The sequence below is a fragment of the Podarcis muralis genome, chromosome 1 (genome assembly GCF_964188315.1).
Source record: "Podarcis muralis chromosome 1, rPodMur119.hap1.1, whole genome shotgun sequence".
NCBI classification, from domain to species: Eukaryota; Metazoa; Chordata; class Lepidosauria; order Squamata; family Lacertidae; genus Podarcis; species Podarcis muralis.
In genome coordinates, this window is record NC_135655.1 from 116366813 (window position 1) to 116390713 (window position 23901).

General features: G+C 42.8%; 2 protein-coding genes across 5 annotated transcripts in view; both read right to left on the bottom strand.

The window, feature by feature from the left end:
* Positions 1 to 453: 453 nt before the first annotated feature.
* Positions 454 to 14992, bottom strand: PDK1 (pyruvate dehydrogenase kinase 1). 2 transcript variants are annotated; one of them, XM_028749609.2, is made up of 11 exons: positions 14541 to 14947; positions 11747 to 11888; positions 11373 to 11444; positions 10393 to 10577; positions 10046 to 10141; positions 8864 to 8941; positions 7540 to 7616; positions 5730 to 5828; positions 3966 to 4076; positions 2163 to 2276; positions 454 to 2058 (listed from the first exon to the last, which is right to left on the bottom strand). In XM_028749609.2, the coding sequence occupies exons 1-11, from the start codon at positions 14656 to 14658 to the stop codon at positions 1918 to 1920; spliced, it is 1233 nt and encodes a 410-aa protein (XP_028605442.2). In that variant the 5' UTR covers positions 14659 to 14947; the 3' UTR covers positions 454 to 1917. The 2 variants fall into 2 exon arrangements, with proteins under 2 accessions (XP_028605442.2, XP_028605445.2); XM_028749612.2 differs by lacking the exon at positions 2163 to 2276 and having other exon boundaries at positions 14541 to 14992.
* Positions 14993 to 19602: 4610 nt separating this feature from the next.
* The window catches only part of ITGA6 (integrin subunit alpha 6), a 63734-nt gene continuing 59435 nt past the window's right edge, over positions 19603 to 23901 (bottom strand). For 2 of the 3 annotated variants that reach the window (XM_077917019.1, XM_028749613.2), the window contains one exon: positions 19603 to 23610. In XM_077917019.1, the coding sequence (XP_077773145.1) occupies positions 23449 to 23610 (162 nt within the window). In that variant the 3' untranslated portion in view covers positions 19603 to 23448. The remainder of the gene's footprint in view (positions 23611 to 23901) is intronic. The other variant, XM_028749614.2, reaches the window with a different exon arrangement.

The window sequence follows — 23901 nt, forward strand, 5'->3', positions numbered from 1 at the left end:
TCTCTCAGTTTCTTGTACTATACTTACATTTTAGGTTCGCTCCTGTGACCTACTTTGGGCTTGGCAAGTCTGCAAACTAGATTGCGGGAGCTCTTTACTTCCCAAAATGTTTGTTCTACCTTCAACCACCAGTTGGAACTATAACCCAACTCAATAGGCTTTGCTTTGCCAATGGGAAACTACCCTTCAGATAGATACCAATTGTGCTTTCTATGATGTATGCACAACTTACTAGATAGCTCCTGTCTTGATTATTCCTTGCAATACTGGCATTACGTTCACGATGGCTGCAATTGTTCATCCGCTTCTTGTTGAGTTTGCAAGTTACCATGACAGTATTAGAGACTACCAAATACCCCAGAATTTGGCTGAATTCAGTGAAATTAAATGGCTTTCATTCTACTACTTGGCAGCTGGCCACATGTTTATAGAAGATAGAGCATAAACAGGAAGTTAAATATGTATAGAAGTATTTAATAGGCTAGAGCAGCAAGAAACATCAGAAAGTATACCACATTTAAAAAAAGAACTAATACGTTGTTATTGCTCCAGTTTCTTTTCATTCTTAAGAAGCTGAACATATCCAAATATTTTAAAAGAAATACTATAATAGTGCAAAGAAACATACCCATAGCAATTAGATGTCAAAAGTACTATGTGCATAATGTCCAAACTTTCTTAACAACCTGAGGCCTGTTTCATTTTTGCAAAAATCAGTGCAAGTATCAGTGGCATTAAATTAGGAGGCAGGCTGTGCTTTATTAACAACTTTCATTTACTGAAAAGCAAAATTCATCAAAAGTTTAAGCACTTTCAAATACCACTAATTTCAACAGGAGAATTGAGGACTTGCTTAAGCCTCTCTAGCAATTCCATGTTGTCCAGATCATGTTCAGTGTTTTTGCATTAATTGCAACTGCTGATATAAAAGGGCTGGATCCAGAGATGTCCTGTGCATGTGGCAAGGCATTCCCACAAGTCAGCCCCACTGAATTCTCCATAATTCCCTATCCCACTACAGCCCCTGTACCCCATCATATGCCATTCCAGACAGTCCTTCAATTCTCAGAACCAACTTTGGTGGTGGCAGGAAAGTCCCACTACATGAGTGAAGTTCAACTCATCATTTTTGGGATCCAATTCATTATGCCTGAATATTCTGAAGAGGGGCAAATATTCATTCTTGGAACTCCATCTAAAGAATAACATATTTATGCACTACCAGATTTGAGGTTTTCATTCAAACTTCCTACAGAGGGTAAAAACACAAGGCACAAGCTAGCCAAATGTAAATGTTCTCAAGTGCCACTGATTTTAGTGGGAGATATTTAATTATGTGCTAAACCTCCAAATTAATATTAATGAAACTCAAGCTGGATCATATATGAAATTAAATGCATGTGGTTTGTTAGAAGAACTATAGTGTCTAATATTAGAAGGCTCAAACTGTTTGATTCCTAGAAAAAAAATCATGATCACATTTTATCTAGTATTTCTCACATTGTAATGCTGTCTGTGCTAGTGCAACTGATTCCCAGATAAGGTTTACAACATTGCAGTTCTTTAATTCAACTAAGTTTTCCATGGAAGTCTCATTAGAATGCTTGGCAAGTGAAATTGTACAATACTTGAACAAGCTGTGCACTGACCTTTTTATATAAAATCTAGAACTTGATACACCAGATCTACCTGCTGAAGCAATTTAAGATGGAATGATTGAAATGAATTTAGCATACTCACTTTTTTAAACGAACGCTGCTCTAGAAAAGACGTGGTTTTCTGACTCCTGTTTAGTCAAATTGTGTGCTCCCTCATACAAAATATTAGAGCTGTACTGTAGTAAACCAGACTTACACAGCCCTAACATGAACTGTGTACTAAGGCTATCTTCTGCACACCACATATTGTCCCATATGGCTATATACTGCGGAATGTAGTCATGTCTTTTGGCTCACTACTTGGGACACACCAGTCATCTGCTTCATGATTCGCTGTGTAATGTTTCCAAGCTGCTTTGTTATATACCGGCAGTCTTTCAACAGATTCTGTTGATAAAGCCTGCAGAGAGAAGGAAAGGGCAATGCTGAATATAACTTAGCCACCATCAGATCCTGCCTTTTAAATGGAAAGACGTTTGTCAAAGCGGGTGATAAATAACATGCCTTTATGAAGATAACAGCATCTGTGCCATAACCCTCTAGCGAATAGAGCTTCAGATCTCCTTGGAAGTACTGAGCATAGAGACGGGATATAGGCAAGCCGTAACCAAATCCAGCCTAAACATAACACACACACACACACACAAAAACCGACAACAAGAGAGTTAGCTAAAACATATGAAAAACAAAAATAGTAATGGGAGGAATTCCAAGTTGCACTCTTCTGATCATTGCAACAGCGCAAGCATTTTAGCTTGCCATCCAGAATGGCCCCCTTCCTTCCTGTGATGTTCTGTGGCCTTCTTGACACACACACCCAGCCAATTTTGGGGGTGTGCGAGGGAAGGACAGTGGAAACCCCCATCGCGTCCTTGTGTGAGCTTCTGCTAGTGGGACTTGTCTGTTGAATCCCGCCCAATATAATCAACATTTGCTAGAGAAAAAGCATTCTGTTGTTGGACACAAACATGAGAAAAGGGGAGTTACTTTTACAGTGAAAAGACAAAACTGCAGGTAGGTGTTCTCTAATATTCTTCCCGATCCGTGCCAATGGGATTCCTATCCAGATGAAACTGAAGCTTGTGGTTATTTATTAAATTTATAACTTGCCTTCCTTGAAAGGAGCTCAAGGTAGCATACATTTTTATTCCCCATTTTAATCTCACAACAAAGCTGTGAGAAAGACCCAATGTTACTCAGTAAGCTTCAACACTGGGGATTTGAACCCGAGTCTTCCAGGCCCTCGATGCAACACCCTTAACCACTAAGCCACACAGTTGGGCCTTCCTCTCCTGTTCATTCTTCTGTTCAACTGTCCTTGAAAAAAAGCTGTTCATTTATCCCTATTGTATCTGCATGCAATTTTCTCTTCTGATAGGATCGCATGGGCATCTGTACTGGATATCCAGTAATTTCACTGTGTGACATGACTGGCATTATCAGATGTTTAACCACTAGGCATTAGGAAAGACAAATGTTAGATAATGTAGTAGAAGATACCACAGAAACTCAGATGAAATATAAGAACAAGCAGACACAGGACCTAATGGTGCATGAATTTGTCTCACTGAACAATGCTCTTATTTGACTTGCTGTGGAGTATAAAAAACTGCCCAGATAAGCCACCAAAACAACATAGGCACCAGCTCACAGAATCTTCAGCCTTAAACTTATTAGCATTTAAAATAGTTGCACACCACTCTAGAAAGCAGGGAGCAAAAATGGCAGTGAGGTTGTTCTTGCCCATGAACTGGAGCAAGTTACATGCATCATTAACTGCACAAAGCAGGGTTTTGCTGATGGAACAGTGCCTTGCTAGAGCCTGATTTTCTTCACTGAAGTTTTTATTTGCATTTGGAAGTTTGTTTATACACGCAACAGTGGAACTCTGGATGCTGGCTTTAGTTAATAATAACATCATTCTGGCCCATATTTACCATAAGCAATGGATCTATGTATGGGCAACCTACAGCCAGTGTGGTCTAATTTCATGTGGTTCTTTGCCTAATTTCAAAAGACCTCTCTGCAAATTTACATCTGGCAAGAGTGATCTGTCCTTTCCTTTGTAAACTGCTGGGGAGGCAAGAAATGGAGAGAAACGGGTGGAGAAAGAAGCAAGAAAGAGCAAGAAGCTCTGCATGTGCCCACTACTGGCTTTTGCCCCCACCCCCACATTACCCCAAAGGAATGCTGCCCTCAACAGGAAAAGCCCCCCCTTAATGTACAAGAAAATATTTTGTTAACCATTTCAACTAACTAATTTGCCAACTGGCAATGCAAGGTATCACATAAAAACGGCCTACATACCAGAGGTGTCGCTCGCGATGTCTCAACACGGGGACGGGGTGCAGTTGAATACATGTAGTTAAACAGCCGGTCTATTTTCCTCAAAGGAACACCACCGCCACGATCACACATCTAGAATGTGGAGGGGGGAAACCTGCACTGAGTTTCCGTCTTTATAAGAATTCCCTTAAATGATATTTATTAAGAATGTGATTCATAAGAAGCATGAATGATTAGGACTTGGGGACGATTCATGCCACACGCTCTAGATCTGGCTAAAAACAAACACTGGCATACCCAACCTTACATCAGAAATACACACCTTGTATATTTTATTATGTATTTAATGTTTTTATATTGTGCTTTTACCTGGGGAACCGCCCTGAGACCTGCGAGTATAGTGTGGTATACTAACTGAATGAATGAATGAATGAATGGTGAATGTTGGCCTGCATGCACAAAATGTACTTCTTCAAGACAATTTATACATTACCCTTCAGTTAGTTTGGATGTTCAAGACAGTTAATAGAATAATAAAAAGGTAAAGGGACCCCTGACCATTAGGTCCAGTCATGGCAGACTCTGGGGTTGCGGTGCTCATCTCGCTTTATTGGCCGAGAGAGCCGGCGTACAGCTTCCAGGTCATGTGGCCAGCATGACTAAGCCGCTTTTGGTGAACCAGAGCAGCGCACGGAAACGCCGTTTACCTTCCCACCAGAGCGGTACCTATTTATCTACTTGCACTTTGACATGCTTTCGAACTGCTAGATTGGCAGGAGCAGGCACCGAGCAACGGGAGCTCACCCTGTCGCGGGGATTCGAACCGCCAACCTTCTGATCGGCAAGTCCTAGGCTCTGTGGTTTAACCCACAGCGCCACCCACGTCCCTCTAATAGAATTAATAGGCAGCTAATATAAATATAATAATGCAAATCATACAAAACCAAAGATTTCTTTTTCAATGCCAAATAAGTAAAAACAACAGAAAACATTTCAATAGCAACCCCAATCTACAAAAGATATAATCGCCACAAGGTTCAAAGCCAGGTGTGGACCACAAGGTGGGAATCCAGCAGAGAGTGTCAGTTAGGATATTTCACAGCTGAGGAGGCAGCAATTGAGAGTCTGCACAAACAACCATCCACTGAACCTCAGATGACACAGGGACATAGTGCAGGGTCTCCAATGTGGAATAGGCATTGGGAAGCTACATATGAGAGGAGGTGATCAAGAAATCCTAGGCCCTGGCCATCGCTGCAGATGAAACAATATTGTAGCAATGCATCCTACCTGTCTGGCTCCATTTAAAACCCTGGCAGCCTTTTGGATCGAGTTTCAGAACGCTCTTTAATGGCAGACAGTCCACTCTGGATATTACTATGACTGTGACCAGGCCTGTTCAGTTCAAGAGGGGGCTTCAGCTGGTGAAAAGCACTCAGGACCACAGCTGCCACTCAAATATCCAAGAATAACGATAGATTCAGGAGCATCTCCCAGCTGCTCATCTGAATGTTATGGGGAGCACAACCACATCCAAAATAGGCTGAACTCCTCATCCTGGATCAGAAGATCCCTAAATTGGCAAAATACTCTAGCAGTCCTGTTTGAATCATATATGCTGCTTCCACTTGCTATTTTATGACCAGGTAATTCGTTAGTAAATAAACATGCAAAATGCCCGTGCCAGGTAAATGCACATCAAGGTGAAAATTACTGGAAAACCAGCGCTTTAACCGTTTGCCAGGACTACAAAGTGGGAAATGAGAGAGTAAAGAAAGCCATTACCTTCACAGTTAAATCCTCATTGCCTAATGTGACGTGGACATGAATTGGAGGGTAAATGTCTCGGTCCGCATGATGTTCCATTGTAGCTCTCATTGCATTCTAAGATTTCAAAACATGGAAGTAATGGCCAAATTACATATCTGTATATCATTTTAGCTTGGTAATTTAATAAAAAAGTTTCATTTAGCTGTGATCACATAATGATTCAAAAGATTTTAGAAGAAACTTGTTCTAGAATACATTATAAAGTTGCTTCCTACTTTGTAAACATTTTATGAAGCTACCCAACTGACTTGACTAGTATATGGTTATTTCTGTCTTTCAAGATTGAAAATTATTTCATGGATGCAGTGCAAGAACAGGAACAGTAGTCTGAATTCTGTTCCCTGCCGTTTTAGAATTTAAATACAGGCAACAACGTATATTTTGTATTTTAGATATGAAATCGAGTCCCTTTACTTGCAGAGCAATCCATGGAAACAAAATCTGGAAGACAACTCTATCATTCTCACATGCGACCCTGTGCACATAAAGGGATCCCCTAGGGGTGGGGAATCTCCAGATGTTAAAAGGCAGTCATGACCACAGCTGCCACCTAAACATAAGAGGAATAATACCGGTTCATGTATGAGGACACTCCACTTCTGACTGCCTAGCCAATGGTCAGATATGACAGGGTTGCAATATGTCCGGTATTTCCTGGAAATATCCGGAATACTGCGTGTGGGTGGGAATAGGTGAAATGTCTGGGAAATTCCAGATGTATGGCAGCCCATGTTACTGCAGTCGTCTTTCCTGATTTTCCATAACAATAGCTGAGAAACGGCAATTTTTGCGACACTATGCAACTTTGGGCAAAACTAAAAAAGCTTAACAATTTTGCCTGCTCCCCTCAAAAGCCTCAACAACTGTCCAGATTTTCACTGTTTGTAATATGGCAATCCTGGATAGGATAAGAGTTGTAATCCAACAACATCTGCAGACCCACATTTGAGTACTAAACCCAACTCCAATCCTGGTGACCACAGCTTGACCTGAAGCCCTAAAGGTAAAGGGAACCTTGACCGTTAGGCCCAGTGACGGATCACTCTGGGGTTGCGGCGCTCATCTCGTTTTACTGGCCAAGGGAGCCGGCGTACAGCTTCCGGGTCATGTGGCCAGCATGACTAAGCCGCTTCTGGCGAACCAGCGCAGCACATGGAAACGCCGTTTACCTTCCCGCCGGAGCGGTACCTATTTATCTACTTGCACTTTGACGTGCTTTCGAACTGCTAGGTGGGCAGGAGCTGGGACTGAACAACGGGAGCTCACCCCGTCGCAGGGATTCGAACCACCAACCTTCTGATCGGCAAGCCCTAGGCTCTGTGGTTTAGACCACAGCACCACCCACGTCCTATGACCTGAAGCCCTACTATGCCTCAAAAATCAGCCTGCCCTTCTCTGGGCTCCTTGGTGCACTGGCTACTTCCCTATGAGATTATGTTCACCCGAGTCTTTTGAAGGGAATGAAAATAAAACATCTAGCTGAGATGTGGGACATTATCAGGTATGACCAGAAGAACAGCATTTGCATGAGGGCAAGATAGGGTGCTGCGGCCTCATCAGAATACCTACAGAGACCTCCTTCAAGACAGTAGATTGTGTGTAAGCCTCAAGCGCTTGTCTTTAAAATGATCTACCCCCCCCCCTACTCTTTTTTTCAGCATATCAAATGTCAGGAATTGCCGTGTCTGTCTTGTCTCTTGACAGTTTGGCAACAGAAAACAGAGAAGGAGGATCCACAACGTATCAGTGTGTGTTTTGTACAAACCTTGAAAAGTTCAAAAACCATGTAGTAGAGATGTGACGGGACATACACCACCTGCATGGGCTGCCCTGGTGACTTTACTGTAAAAAGAGGGGAACAAAAAAACAACAACCAAGTGCTGAACTATCAGTTTTGGCAAGGCCTGGCTGAGCACGACTAAACAGTGTGGCCCTCTTCGAAGTTTACAATGGCTCAGATTCAAAAAGCTTATTTAGGCATGCCAAACAGAGCTTGTATATCTATCCAGGGCTATGTTTGGATTCCCACCTGCCCCTTGTTGAACACAAGCAACCTCTGTCCCCCATACCATATTACAAATTTATTCTGAAACTTCAAAAATAGTTTGACGTGCTTTCGAACTTCTTGGTTGGCAGGAGCCGGGACCAAGCAACGGGAGCTCACCCCGTTGTGGGGATTCGAACTGCTGACCTTCTGATCGGCAAGCCCTAGGCTCAGTGGTTTATCCCACAGCACCACCCGCGTCATGCTGAAATGTGTTCAGAATGTGCAGGTTCCAAGTAAACCTTAAATGGGTCATTTCAAAGAAGTATTTGAAGAAAAAGTATCGCCCCCCAGTGTAGCTGTTGCAGTTATAGTTGTAGGATAGGTTGTCTCATAACAAAATGTGCCTGGCGCAGTTATGAACCAGGGTGTAGCTCATGGGTAGGCAACCTAAGCCCCGGGGGCCGGATGCGGCCCAATCGCCTTCTAAATCCGGCCTGTGGATGGTCCGGGAATCAGTGTGTTTTTCCGTGAGTAGTATGTGTCCTTTTATTTAAAATGCATCTCTGGGTTATTTGTGGGGCACAGGAATTTGTTCATTCCCCCCCCTCAAAATATAGTCCAGCCCCACCACAAGGTCTGAGGGACAGTGGACCGGCCCCCTGCTGAAAAAGTTTGCTGACCCCTGGTATCTCGACACTGAAAGCTACTTCACAAGTTCACGCTATGAACTTTTTCCGGCAAACCCTGCAACACGCAGCACGTTTCTTTCACTGTGCAAACACGACGCAGAAACCTGCAGCCGCCCAAGGTCCCCCATAGCATATTTCTATAAGGAAATCGGCATATATAGACACATCATGTTTAAGGCTGTGCTCAGGATACCCGATTAACACTCTATGCACCAGAGGCAGCACCTGTTCGCACTGCAGACTGAGCAAGACATTCATCACACACGTGATGCCCAACCAATGGAAAGATGAGCACTACTACCGCAGACACAGTCTAAAAAGGGAGACCTGCACAAAAGAGAGGCAGTGCATGATAAATCCTTGCCAAGGACTTGTGACTTCCTTTAATAACCCACTCCACTTCCTGTCCTTACCGTTTCTCTCCTCGAGTACAAGTTCTGGAGAATTCATGTAATACAGGTCACAAAGGGTCTTTGCATTTTCATAGCCGTCTGCAAAAAAATTAAACCACAACAAGTTTGTTTAAAGGTTTACACTTCGCAGCTCTGCACAATATCCTGGCGGAAGTTTTTTAAAATGTCAGGAAACAGATTAACGACAGCCCAGTTCTTAACTGTTCAGGAGTGAAATGCTGATTACTGCAGCTGACACCAATCATGAATATTTCTGGCCACAACAACTCAAGTTACTAACTACAGCTGCATGCAAGCCTCGATTCGGTGCAAAGTACAGAAAAAGTGTATGGTAATGCAGATTTTAATTTCCAGAGCTTTCTGGAAGGTCAAATATATTGTCCCTGAGGTTGAACGTGTTTGAAAGTGTGTGAGCAATGTTTGGTAAAATCTCAGAAGCCAGAGTAGATTAAAATTTCCAGTAGCCTTTCACAGCCCCCTGCCCCCGGTGACCAGCCAAATACATGCTATAAAAAGCATAGGGAAGTAACCGTGATCCTATGCACGTTTACTCTGTTGTCAGTCCTGTTTAGATCCATGGAGTTTACTTTCCGGCCAAGTAAGTGAAGTCACACACTCTCTCTAGGTAAAGGTAAAGGGACCCCTGACCGTTAGGTCCAGTCGTGGCCGACTCTGGGGTTGCGGCGCTCATCTTGTTTTATTGGCCGAGGGAGCCGGCGTACAGCTTCCTGGTCATGTGGTCAGCATACTAAGCCGCTTCTGGTGAACTAGAGCAGTGCACAGAAACGCCGTTTACCTTGCCGCTGGAGCAGTACCTATTTATTTACTTGCACTTTGACGTGCTTTCAAACTGCTAGGTTGGCAGGAGCAGGGACCGAGAAATGGGAGCTCGCCCCGTCGCAGGGATTCGAACCGCCGACCTTCTGATCAGCAAGTCCTAGGCTCTGTGGTTTAACCCACAGCGCCACCCGCGTCCCCACACTCTCTCTAGTTTATGTATAATTTGGGTGAACTTGTTGAGAATTTCCCCCCTTTTTTGGCAAAGTACCACACAGTCCTGATTATAACCACCAGCATAACTGACAATACGAACAATGTTAAACACAGTCAACAGCCCGTTTAGACTGCCACCAATGATTTGCTATTACATCTGTTTTCCTTGATAAGTCTACCTGATGTTACCTTTTATGACTTCAACCACATTGCACTTAGGATCAATGCTTCCAATGTGTTTGGGATGAGCAGGGTTGACCTTGACTTTCCCCCCGAACAGCAAAGCTGCCAAAGGGAAGAAGATAACAAACGTGCATCACAAGTGAATTCACAATTTATGGGCTGCAAGAGCAGAAGCTTTTACATCCGGGGAACAAACAATTAATATTGTTTTAAGAACAAAACTGGCAAGCATTTACAGACAAGGAAAATGCTAAAACACGGTGCCCCATATACAAGCCCCTGGCTTTGAAAGAAAACCACTCTCAATTGCTCTGCACATACGTTTCATCTCTGCGATTAACCGAAGTACTTACTGTGCTGATTAAGAAGCATTCTGATTGAAATACGGCTCATGAAGAAGCGGTCTAAAAAATACTGCACATTCTGACTGGTCACTGGATCAACACCATAGTGGTCCTTGTACTCTATCACGCCCTGAGCCATGGTAGGAATGACATCGTTGTGACGATTCCGGATTGTTATCACAGTATCTGTAAAACTGAAACCAAGTGCACGCTCTGTGAAATGGGTCTAAGGCACATTAAAGGCCCTAGGTGGCTAAACTATGGTCTTCCATATATTGCTGTACTACAACTCCCACTGACCATGCTGACTGTGGGCTGATGCAAGTGCTGAAGGGCCAAAATTTTCCCACCCCTGATCAAGAGCCACAGCTTCCACTTAACTATTCAGTGCAAAATAAAAATACAAATAAATGGTCTTAAAAAAATCAACAAATCATCCAGGAAGCAAAAATTGACCCCAAAAAATGAACTTTCAAATATGGGTCTATCTCTGTTAGCATAGCCATGATCATTTTCAGAGCAAAGTCCATCAACCCTTGTTATTTTAGACACTTAAGAAAGATGTGTCTACCTCTGACTTCTCTTCACTCAGAATGCAGTCATACCTCACGTTACGCTTGCTTCAGGTTGAGCATTTTCAGGTTGCGTCCTGCGGTGACCCGGAAGTACCAGAAAGGGTTACTCCAGAGTTTCGCCGCTCGCACATGTGCAGACGTGCAAAATTACGTCGCGCACATGCGCAAAAGTGGCGAATCGCAACCCGCGCACTCACAGACACAGGTTGTGTTCCTTTCAGGTTGCAAACAGGCCTCTGGAACGGATCCCATTTGCAACCAGAGGTACCACTGTAGTCTGAAGACCGCCCTTAACATCTGTTCAATGGCATAAAAGGATGACACTCATCTTCTCAAAGCAGAATAACATCTGCACACAAAGAGTTTAGAGAATCCGTTGCCACAATATATTCAGATGCATTAAAATGCACTTACCAAGAAACAGCTTCTGCATCTTCTGCACTTTTGTCTTTGAAATCAAGGATCTCCTGAAGGCTCTGGACGTACCTATAAACACAATTTCCACACGGTTGGCCTTTGTCATATATATAGTCTAGCTGAAATTATTAGCCATTTCCTGCTAACATTTTCTAACAAAGTCAAGATCATTAACTCAGCAAAATAACATTGGAGAGGGTTAAAGGGCTGCTTTCAGCTTCCAAATCTTTCCTCACAAGTGAGAAGAAAACACGCAGCAAAGGTACGTAAAAAAATAAGTGAAGGCACTTCACATTTTCTATCATCACTTGCTGTGTCTATTACATACCCAAGTTCAGTTTTGCTTTTCGTTTTTAAAAACTGATTCTTACCAACTCTGGACGAGCTGAACGGAAGGAGTTTTGAGAAGGTTGTCTGGAAGCAGACTTATTTCTTTCATTATGTTTGCTAATCTTACTGGCAACTCCTGTCGCAGAAACATAAACGAAGTTTTCTCACATGCATTGTCAGATCCTAAAAGGGGGGGGGGGGAGATAGAGGAATCAAACAATATCTGCAGAAACACTGGATGTTATTTTATAAAGGAAGCATTGAAGCCAAGTATGGAAATGTGCAAATTCATGAGGAAGAAGGAAATGTGGGGACAGAATTTGTAGTTATTCTCCCACAAAAACAAACACGCACACTAATATATGGAACATTTAAATCCTAAATGGGGAACCCTTTTCCTGTGAAGGAGGGCTACATAATGATTCTTATTCTGACAATTAATTTATCTATCACCTTCTAAACCACTGCCTCAACGCGATTTACACACAAGGTAATTAAAAACACAAAAACAGCAAATGCATACAAAACATGACTGAATCCTGAACATTTGGTAGTAAAAAACTATTTAGCCAGCTGGGAAAGCCAATTGGAACATAATTCAACAGGGATGCTGTTCTATCCCACAGGTCAGGGACAGTCACATGAAAAGGCCTGCTCTGTGGAATACACAACTGTTTCTTACAGGGATCGAACCTGCAACCTTGGGGTTATCAGCACCATGCTCTAACCAACTGAGCTATCCATGATCCCATTGCAGCAATCCAACTCTGAAGTTACCAGAGCATGGGCAACCAAGGTCAAGCTATCTCAATCCTGAAATGGTTGTAACTTCCTAACCAACCAAAGTTGGTAAAAGACACTTCTAGTCACCCCTACATCAACTTGAGGGTAATCTGTTATGGACCACAACCTGGCAGTGGGCAGGTCTCCCTTTTTCTTTCTCTCTTCCTCCAGTGGGCTGCAAGGGGAGGGTCAAATAGTTCTTGCTAGAGATATGAACCTTCACCTTCCTTCCATTACTCCATCCAATTGAGCTGTTCCCCCATTCCCCCCTCGTCCTACCCTACTCCCATCCTTTCGGACTCATCTGTCACCTGCCACAATGAAATTAGGTTGAGGTCTGCATTAAATTAGTAACATTGGTTTCTATCAAAAGGGATTTGGACAATAAACAAGCATGTAGCTTTGCTCAAGTTTAGCAGAAATCCTTGTGTACTCTATGAGCAATGCAACAGAAGCCACTGACACTGCAATATATTTTTTCTTGTGTAACATTGTTGAAATGCCAACAACACACAACTGCTATAAGAAAAACAACCACCCCACACTCTTGAAGAGCGGCAAAATGATTTTTTCATTTCCTAGCAATATCACCACAGTATTAGCTAATGCTCAATTTAGAGCTCATTCACCACACTTGCCTGATACATGTCAATATTTGGAGATACGCATTTTCCTTCACATTTTTTACGCTACTGAGCACTGTAAACACCAAACACGGAGGTGTACTTAGCAAAAGCGAAATTATCGCATAAAGTCCAAATTAGTCCTCATAATGTTTCTGCTATCAGGTACACTGTTCGAATACAACATATCAGCTGCCATGTCACACATGGTAGTGTTAAGAGTGCTGCAATTAGATACATTGAGGCAAATGGCAGGCTACAAACCAGATTAGATTTGAACAATATTGCTGAAATGTTTTTAAGATATTATATATACCTGGCGCTTGCAGGCTGATATCATAGGACGTTACTGCTTCTCAACAGATAAGGGTGTAGAGTTTAGCTGATGCAATATGCACATGTTGTATATAACATTCAGCAGGGCCACTTGCAATAAATAAGGAAAAGTAGCCATTCACACACACACACAAACACAAGTCCATTTTACATATGGTCCACTTTGGGGAGAAATTAACATTATGGAATCCTGGCTTTAGAAGAGGACTCCGCACACTATGATTGGGAAGTGCAGGCCTCTGCAATAATGACAACCAGGACAGAAAACTGTCCCAGGATAAAAAGGGCCATCACTTACTAAGACACATCTGAGCAGAGAGGAAAGGTGCTACATCCAATAAAGCTGAATTCTTTGCACACAACATCACACCTCTCTGCTCAGACTCCAGAAGAATCCCTTCCTCGCCTGTTAAGGTGGCTGCGTGGCAATTTCCCTTTGCTGGAAACAGCCGCTTTGCACACTAAGCAAGGGAATTTGGGCGCGCGTGTTAATGAAAGCTCTTAATTAAAACTGGCACCGCCAACCACAAGCGTGTTTACTCAGCCTCGGGAATGCAATGTGTTGTTGTTCCTGCTGCTGCTGTTGCAATGAAAGCGCGAGCCTATTTGCAAAGCTAAGCGGGGTCAACTTGGATGGGGTCCCCGCCCGCGTGTTGACATTCCTGCACCGCAAGGGGTTGCACTAGATGAGCCTGGGGGTCCCCCTTCCAGCTCTGCGCCTGCCGCCGCAGCATTACATTTGAACTCTCGGGCAACTCCGGAAGCAGCAGCCTAGTCGGATTTGTTTTGCTCGAAGCGACAACGCGAGGCCTCCTCCTCCTCCTGACCTGCAAACCCAGAACCCGAATGGGAGCGGAGGGAGGCGGCACAGAGGACGCCCGTTCCCATTGGCTGCGCGTCCCGGGCCCGCACCCAGGCGCCTGCCATGGCTGAGGGAGGGAGGGTCGCCGAGGGGAGGCCTAGCGCCCTCCGACCCCCAAGCAGGGTCTGCAAGGGGAGAAGAAAATGGTGGGCCGCTGGGAGGAAGGAAGGGCGCGAGCAAACCAAGGGGGCGCCGCGCTTTCCCACCGGGTTGGCGGCGGCGCTCACTCACCGAAGTCGAGGAACTGCTTCATGGAGAGGGGCGACGGGGAGAAGCGGCAGTAGAAGTCCACCTGCTGAGGGATAGTGGCCGGGGAGACGCACCTCAGCAGCGCCCGGAGGAGCCTCATGGCGACCCCTTGGCGCGGAGAGGCGCGCAAGGCGCACCAGGGCGCACGGGAAGCTGCGGCGCGGCGCGCTCCGCTCTCGTTCTGGGCCCCCCTTCAGGTCGTCCCCGCCGCCATTTCCAGGCTCGGCAGCTGCAAGCCCAACAGCCGGTGGCTTTCCCGGGCAGGTTCTCTGCTCTGTGCGGAGATAGAAGGGAGGAGGTGGGCGGCGGCGACGCCAGGCAGGGACAAGGGGCCGGGCGACAAGAGCGGCAGCAGCAGCGCCTCCTCCTCCTCTCGGCGCCCAGCCAAGGAGGGGGGAGAGGCGGGCCGAGGCGGCGCGAAGGTGCGGCGGGTGGGTCCGGAAGAGCCTCTCCTTGGCGCTCCAACCTGAGGGAGTCCGGTGCTTGCAGTCCGAGCCGCCTTTTCTCCTCAAAGATATGGCTACCTGCACCCGCTTCTTTGGCTGCGTTTCGGTGCTGCTCGCTGCGTGCGTGTCTTGTGTCTCTTTTAGCAGCTGGTATCCCACAATATTATTATTATTACTATTATTTCTTATTGGACCCCGCCCATCAGACTGGGTTGCCCCAGACCTCTCTGGCCCAGCCACTCAGGATACGACTCTGGCAGGGATGGCAGTGAGAATTGGGTTAGCTTTAACGCACCTCGCAACGGAGCTCAGAAGTAGGATGTGCTCCCCAGTAAGGCCAACTGTACAATTCTGTTATTCTCTCTCTCTTTTTAATTCTTTATTGAAAAATAAAAAAGTACAAAATTGCAAATGCACAGAGTAAGATAAGACAAAAATGAAGGAAAAAAGCAAGAAATAAAACCCATACGGAAAACAAAACAGGAAAAAAGGTACTCTCAGTTTTTATAAATACCATATTTGATTAATGTGTGGTTAACTACAATAACAATCCCGCCTCTTTTTTTGCAATGTACACAATGCAATTCTATGATTCTTAAGTGCACAGGAGTACAGTCTTGAGTGACTTTGGCTGCAATCCTGAACATCAGGGAACAAACCCCACTGAAAAATATAGTACATAGCTGTCAACTTTCAGATTTGAAAATAAGGGATCAGCAGCCTCACCTGTCCCAGGGACAGTCTACGGCAGTGTTTCCCAACCTTGGGCCTCCAGCTGTTTTTGAACTACAATTCCTATAATCCCTGACCACTGGTCTTGCTAGCTAGGGATGATGGGAGTTGTAGTCCAAAAACAGCTGGAGGCCCAAGGTTGGGAAACACTGGTCTACGGGATATCTAACAATCCGGGATAGCAGCGGGAAACAGCGCTGGAATAAGGGAATTTCCCGCAAAAAAAGGGAAGGTTGACAGCTATGATACAGTAGGACTTCCAAATAAACATGCATAGGATTATGTTACGCACTGCAAGGGGAGAACAGAAATTCCCGCACCCTTTTTCTGTCTGCTAAAAATCATGAATAAGGTTTTTCTCACCATTGCATTTATTTTTTTGAAAAAGGTTTAAACTTTCCCATTTGTTGTTGGCCTGCAGCTATTTAAAGATGTGTCAGTCGTGGGGGATAGCATCATAAATAGACTCTCACACACCCAGTTCCCACATGAAAACAGCTTTTGGCTGCTGCTCTGGGAGGTTCTACTCAAGGCTGGCCTATATTAGGGCGTATTTATGTGTCTACTTACTACAGAGTAAGGCCCACTGAATTCATTGGGACTGCTGCATAAACATGCTTACGATCATAATTAAAAAGAGAACTTGGTGAGGACTGTTAGGAGTAGGGTGACCAGATGCAAAACAGAACAGTGCTAATGAATTGTTATCAGTTACATAAAAAGCAATGCAAAAGAAAATATAGAAGATACTGCCCTTTTTACACTAACTATTACAGTTGTGGGAGCCTTGTCTTTTGGACTTGACTACGTTAATTAGAGCAATCGGTTCTGGCAGACAGGATTGGAATCTATAAGGTAAAAAAAAGGTAAACGGTCCCTGGATGGTTAAGTCCAGTCAAAGGCGACTATGGGGTTGCGGCGCTCATCTCACTTTCAGGCCAAGGGAGCTGGCATTTGTCCACAGACAGATTTCCTGGTCATGTGGCCAGCATGACTAAACCGCTTCTGGCACAATGGGACACCGTGACAGAAACCAGAGCGCACAGAAATGCCGTTTACCTTCCCGCCGCAGCAGTACCTATTTATCTACTTGCACTGGCATGCTTTCGAACTGCTAGGTTGGCAGAACCGTTGCAGCGGTTCGAATTGGAATCTATAGCACATTATTAAAGATGCAACCCTATGCACATCGGAGAGCAAGTCCAGTTGGATTTACTTCTCACTAGACATCACTTCTCAGCAGAGTAGGATTGTATTGTAAGATTAATTTTGAGTAGTAGGTACTGTTCTTTCGTGATAGTTTATTCCATTGAAGTCTGCTTTTTTGATTACTTTCCCAACCTGGTCAGTATCTTAGTTATTAGTAAGCATAATGCATGTTTTACTGAGTAATCCCCCCCCCCCATCCTTTACACTGAGTACTACATAGCCAATACATACACATTCTGTGAAAAGGCCTTCGTTTTCTGCAGTGCAGTAGACCCACACCTTACTGCATAACTACCATTTTCATGTATCTGTGTGTTGGTTCCTCCCTTTGGTAGTGGCTGCTGATTCTCAAAAACCACGTCCATTTATTGGTTGCTGATGAGATCTGCCTGAACTGTCAAATGTGGAATCAGCGTGACAGAATTGCTTCCTATACAGTGGTACCTTGGGTTATATACGCTTAAGGTTACATACGCTTCAGGTTACAGACTCCGCTAACCCTGAAATAGTACCTTGGATTAAGAACTTTGCTTCAGGATGAGAACAGAAATCGTGCTCCGGCGGCACAGCTAAAGTGGTGCTTCAGGTTAAGAACATTTTGAGGTTGAGAACGGACCTCCGGAACGAATTAAGTACTTGACCCGAGGTACCACTGTATTGTGCACATGTAAAATCTGTTTGTTTTTTTATTCATGCTAATTTAATAAGTATATCATGCACAGCTGCGTAACCGGCTGGAACTCCCAAATGCAATGGTATAATGACAACATGGGACCTGATCTGTCATTAGTGAAACTACAGTCCTTTTTCACATGTACATGTATAGGATTAAGTTTCGTAATCCTAAACACAATTGTTTGAAAATGAGGGGCCCTTAATAGCAGTGTCTCTAACAGTCTAGCCATGCCTGCCTTTACCAATAAAAAAAATAATGTTCCATTGAAACTGTGTAAGGAGGTTCCTTTTTATTTTTTAAGCAGGACTTAAAAAAACATTTTACTTGTAAGAAAACAGAAATGTACAAAAGAACATACAAAAGCAATGTTTAAAAGTTGAATTGAAATGACCGAGTTCTAAATACAGGAAATCCCTGCAAATTATAAATGAATAGATCGTAAGTATAAACAAGGGCTTTTGGAAATAATCAGCCAACACTGGCAGGATTTCCAGTCAGGCATGTTCCTGAGGATATTTATAATTCTAAAATACATGGGGTTTTTTTTAATCCCTTCAGAGCTCCATGACTTGCCTGCACTTTTAAATTTGTGTCAATTCTGACATGACCAGGCTCCCCCCTCCCCCAGCAACAATTTCCAAAAAAACTCAAGTATTTTTTGCAAAGATTTGTTCCTGCCCTCCAACCCCTTATTGTCCTCATTTGCTGCATTCCTGAAAATATTTAATAATCAAGCTTGTTGATTCTGGTAAAGTAGTCACAAATAATTCCCTGAATTATTTGTTCTATCTGTTCCCAAAGCGTTTGATTTCACAGAAATTTTTGGCAATGTTCATCCATTGCATTATTTAGGCTGAGGCTAAATTGGCTAGGACTTCCTTCCAAATGAGAAAATGGGCAACCTTACCTCCCTCCCCTCCCCCGAGTTGTGAAATTTAGCATTTTTCAGAATCCAAAGCAAAGCGGCCCTATATAATCTACCCAGGCTCTCAGAACTGGTCCCATGCAGTGTTCCCTCAAAAGCTTCCCTCATAAAAATGCCTCTCTGCTGTATTAAAAGCCTTTTCTGCATCAACAGCCTACTGTCGGTCAGCCAAAGAAACAACACTAATTTCCCTCATTTTCTCTCAGCTGATGGTTGTTTTAAACATTTAACTGATCTTTGTGCGTAAAAAAGTCCATGGTTTTAATCGTTCTGCTAATACTGAGGGTAGAATTTTGTGGTCCACATTCAACACTGCGCATCCCCACTTATCATTTCTTTCCAGGGTCATAGTATAATTTGTGATATTTCCCTGCGCATACTGGAAATGTCCTTCTTTCTATACAATATGAAAATTATAAAAGTTAATCTAGGAATAAACTGTAGTTTAAACACTTTAGAAAATTTGTTGGTGTAATTGTCTTGGCCTGGCCCCTTATTCTATTTTGATTGTATAGCACGTTGTGTAACATAGTAACTCATGCGTCCAACATCCCTTTTTTTGTGACAATTCTGTATGTTTTGTTAAGAGTTGCTGACAGTGAAAATCCTGTTCATTGTTACTCAAGAGCAAGTATGTTCAATGCAATGAACAGGATTGCAGCCTAAATTATATAATCTATAAATTGAATTATATTTAATACAGGAAAGGTATAGTTTTCTATAGTATAGTAAGGATTCCTGAATCTCATCCTCCATTGGAGGAATTACCTTTAGATTGTTTTAGTGGTGGAATCGGTTTAAATCCGAGTCTGAAACTAATAGATTTTCTGGATTTGCCTCTACAATCATAAATACCCTGGTTAGAGAACAGCATAGCTTTTGCTATGCCAAGCATTTTATAATTTGAATCTCAAGTGTTTTGTTTAATTTAGCTGTTTTGATTTTGCGTTTTCTGCTGTATACTGTATGGAGTGGCCCCAACCAGACTTAATGTTGGTTACATGTTTGCAGAAATAAAAAACGAGTAAGTTGTACACAATACACCGTCACAGAAAGAGCTTTTCATACAAAATTTATTTCACACTTTTTATACAAATATCCACAGGTGATTTTTAGCCGTGATTTAACATTTGATGTTAGCGACAGTCAATGTATAAAATGAATATATATACCAGTGACGTGACTTGAAATGACACTTTATATTATAAAGACCAGCCCTAATTTACCATTGCCTATGGATTTGCACCCCACTTTTTTTGACAAGGCACCAGAATTACAATTGTATGTTTTTTTAATGAGAAGATGCAGTAGTGTTTTAAAGTTCTGCCTTTTCAAGTTTCAAAGCCCATAGCTGTGGGATCCAGAACGATAATGATTTAAGAAGTGCTGCTATGAGGCTCTTGTAAGAGACCCTGTTTAGCTGAGACAAAGCAGCAGTATTTGGTGGAATACGTTGCAAGGCACCGGAGTTGGTAAATGAGGTTTGGCAATAATAAGTTTAAATATGTAATTTTTTAAAAAGGCTTTTTTGGGGGAAAATTAATACTTTTTTATATAAACTGCGTGGTCAGAGTTTTTTTTTCTTTTTTTGGGTTGGTCCGAAGACTATGATTCTATGAAGGCTTGAGTTGGAAAATAGATCACAAGGGTCATTTTGCCCAACTCCCTGCAACGGTGCAGGAAGAAGAAGAGTTTGGATTTGATATCCCGCTTTATCACTACCGGAAGGAGTCTCAAAGCGGCTAACATTCTCCTTTCCCTTCCTCCCCCACAACAAACACTCTGTGAGGTGAGTGGGGCTGAGAGACTTCAGAGAAGTGTGACTAGCCCAAGGTCACCCAGCAGCTGCATGTGGAGGAGCGGAGACGCGAACCCAGTTCCCCAGATTACGAGACTACCGCTCTTAACCACTACACCACACTGGAATCTTTTGCCCAACATGGGTTTCGAACCCATGACTCTAGAGATTAAGGGTTTCGTGCTCTACTGACTGAGTGATCCCAGATCAAGGTGGAATGAAAGAAGTTGAACTTGACAGCCTTGGAAAGGACAATAATCACCAGCAGCTAGTGATTTATTTTTATTTATTTATTTTTGTAGTGTAACTGTAAGGCATATAGAGTCTGGTCCCTGACGATAGATATTTAAAAGTTTGCATAGTTTTCACCCAATCTCAAACTATCTGCACATACTAAAGCTTCGGTTGATATTTCATATATAGTAAATGTTACAGCACATTTATGATCCTTGCTTAATCAGTACCAATGAGGGCTTTTTTAATATATAGAGATGTAGCTTAAAAAACAACAACAGCAAATACCTTGGTTACAATCACAAGTATCAAACTGTATGGAACTATTCTTAAAATCAAAATTTAGGTATTTAGGACATTTAGTCAGTAGTCTTAAATTGGACCGGTGAAGATCCATAGTTAAATTTATTCGTAGCTTATCCTTTGTTTCAAGTGCGATAACATTTGCAGTAGTTGATCTTGTTGCAAATACAAAGCTAGAAAACCTCCCCCCCCCCGTCCCCCCACCCACCCATGGAACACTTGCCACATAAGTTAGTCATATAAAACTTCTATAGATAAAACATCTGCAGGTATGCATTAGTGCACAAATTATTCTGAAGATACAATACTTCCTCTATTACACAATCAGAAATATGTATAAAGAAGGATTTTACAAGAATGTTTTAGTCGTTGGTATCCAAAGGCTTAAGAATTGGCACATCTGGTGGAAAGTGTTTGGTCTTAAACCCTGAACTCTTACACACTATTGCTCACTATATTTAAAGTTCATTAAAAAAAGAAAATCTTTGGCTTAACAGTTAGTCAAAGACAAAGATTTATGGTAAAAATAAATATATAGGAATGACTTACAGTATATACAAAAAGTACAACCAATATTCAAGCTTTGAAAAACAAACCTGTGTATATTTGGGGTGAGCAAGAGGGGCACACAAACTGATCTTTAAAAAGCATGACTGGAAGATGGCCTATTGCACATTTTAAGATAATGCTGGCTACCATGGCTGCGCACAAGAGTTAGGACAAGGAATTAGCAGATTTAGGGTGCAATCGTATAGATGCTTATTTAGGAGTAAGACCCATGGAACTCAACAGGACCTGCTCCTGAGTAGACGTGTATACGATTGCACTTGTTGGAGATTTCAAAATTACCTGACGTACACATGTCAATGCCGCTATGCATGTTGGTGGGTGGTGATTTTTCGGGTGGCAGGGCAGTAATTTTAAAACTCCCCTCCCTTTGCCACAGTAGGATCAGTACAGTAGTTAAAGGAAAGAGTGCCTTTAAATTAGGGCTGCCATACGTCCAGGTTTTCCGTGGACACATGCGGGAATTGGGTTGCAAAATGGAGTCAGGGTGGATTTTTCCTGAAGTGGCCAAATGAATCGGGAAAACCTGGACATATGGCGAGGGCTTTTTTTAAAAAAAAACCAGCTTTGGGTAATGTGGCAACCCTATTTAAACACATGCAAAGCACCATGCTCTCACTACTGAGAAACATCCTCTATTCTCCATATATTCATAGACAGAAGGAATGGCTTTTGCGTGAATATGACTTCCAGACAAAGCTAAGCTTCACCTCTCCTTTAGAAATTTAGCCACACCAATTTGCATCGGTTCTTGAATGCATACTTCTTTTTTTTTTTTTACAAGAACACATACACATGTATTGGCAGAAACAAAAAACAAATAAACCCAACAACCAACCAAATGTACGAAAGCTTGACAAAATGTCAGGAAACGTTTGCTTCTGCTGCATTGTGGGGTTTTGTTTTTTTTTACAAAACAAAAACAAAAAAAGCCTTTCAAAATCCAAGCCATACATTCCCCCCAAAATGAAAGAACCCGTTACTTTACATGGGCAAAGTGAAAGGTTTGATTTTAGCAGACTCCCATCAAAGTTTACAACCTATTTTCAGTGCCATGGCTTAATCCTAGAAATGGGAAGGAATAAACTTGCGACCATTTGCAGAGTGTCTCTCGCAAGTGAATACTTACAACCAGCTTCCATATGCATGAGAGCAAGGGAGAGTATCTTCCAGGTTTTTTTGGGGGCTGGGATGCCCCTAAAAACCAGGAAATATAAAGCATGTTCCAAAGTTAATGCTTGGTTTGCTACCACTGGGAAGTTGCAGCCACAAATGTGAGAGGTAGGCAATGCCACTCTGTCACACTCAAGTCTCATACCATATATGTGTCTGTGTAGTGTTGTGTGGCTGGACTCTCCTCACACAAAAAGTGACGTTGCGTTCCATGCAAGGCGATATCCCCCTCCACCGAGACACAGATTTAAATAACAAAAGACCAATGAACTGAAATCTTAAAGAGCACCCATGTTTAGGGAAATGATCATAGTATCTTTCATAGGTTAGCTGCTCAGGTATGCAAGAAAACAGGGCAAGAAGGTTAGCCAGGTTGAGACAGGACTGAACATGCAGTTCAAACTAATGCACACTCCAAATTCTCGCAGAAGAGTTCTAATAAGCCACATATCTCTGCTTACTTCATCTCTATTTAGCTCTTGGACAATCGGCTCTCCCACACAATTGGCTCAACCATTCCAGACAGAGACAGAGCAGCCTGAGATTATTTTCCCTCGACAGACTCTCTCCCCTCTTCCTTTCCTGCCTGATAATTTCGATTAAAACTGAAATGACTTTTGAACATTGGACATTTTAGATAAGGCATGTAGATTGGTTTAAGCAGTCTTAAATGTTAGGTCTGTAAAACAAAAAAATGCTTTCGTATAGAAGTAACAATATTTTGTTTAAGGCAGCTGTTTCTCTACATAGGACTTCCATCCTTCCATCATGTGAATCAAATACACTTTTTTTTTTAATTTAATGAGCCTTCAGTTCAGGGGTGATCCCTAGGAATAACTTTCGTTTTCATCCCATTTCGTGATCCACTGTTTTTTTGCATAATTCTCTTTAGTTTTTCCTTCTTTGATCTGCCTCTCCTCTTTCCGAATTCTTACAGCGTGGTAGCGTGGGACGCTGTCATCGTACCTGGAACGCTGGAAGAACCCACACTATAGGGGAAGGAAATCCAAGACAGGAGTTAGATGTGCGGATACGTCTTTGCGCCGGCAGAACACAGACAAGCCTTCCTTTAAAGAGAACAGGCAAAATGCAGCACCCCAAATATAGCAGCAGCAGCAGCAGCAGGAGTCGGCAAAGAGCGCAATCCAAGCAGGTAAATAGAAATCACTTCCATTAATCTCAAATCTACCTTATAAAAATAATACTTTTTTTTAAAAAAAGAAAAAAAGTTGAGCCAACATAGTTATACTCTGTATGTTGTTAAGCTAAAAGGTGAGTTT

Bases quoted from the DNA above. Each gene is read 5' to 3' on its own strand.
- PDK1 (XM_028749609.2), bottom strand. From the start codon at position 14,658: ATGAGGCTCCTCCGGGCGCTGCTGAGGTGCGTCTCCCCGGCCACTATC. The intron at 4,077-5,729 runs GTAATGGCTTTC...TCCACATTCTAG, and splicing joins ATGAGGATTTAACTGTGAAG to ATGTGTGATCGTGGCGGTGG. The intron at 2,277-3,965 runs GTATGTAGGCCG...TGTTATGTTTAG, and splicing joins CATCGCGAGCGACACCTCTG to GCTGGATTTGGTTACGGCTT.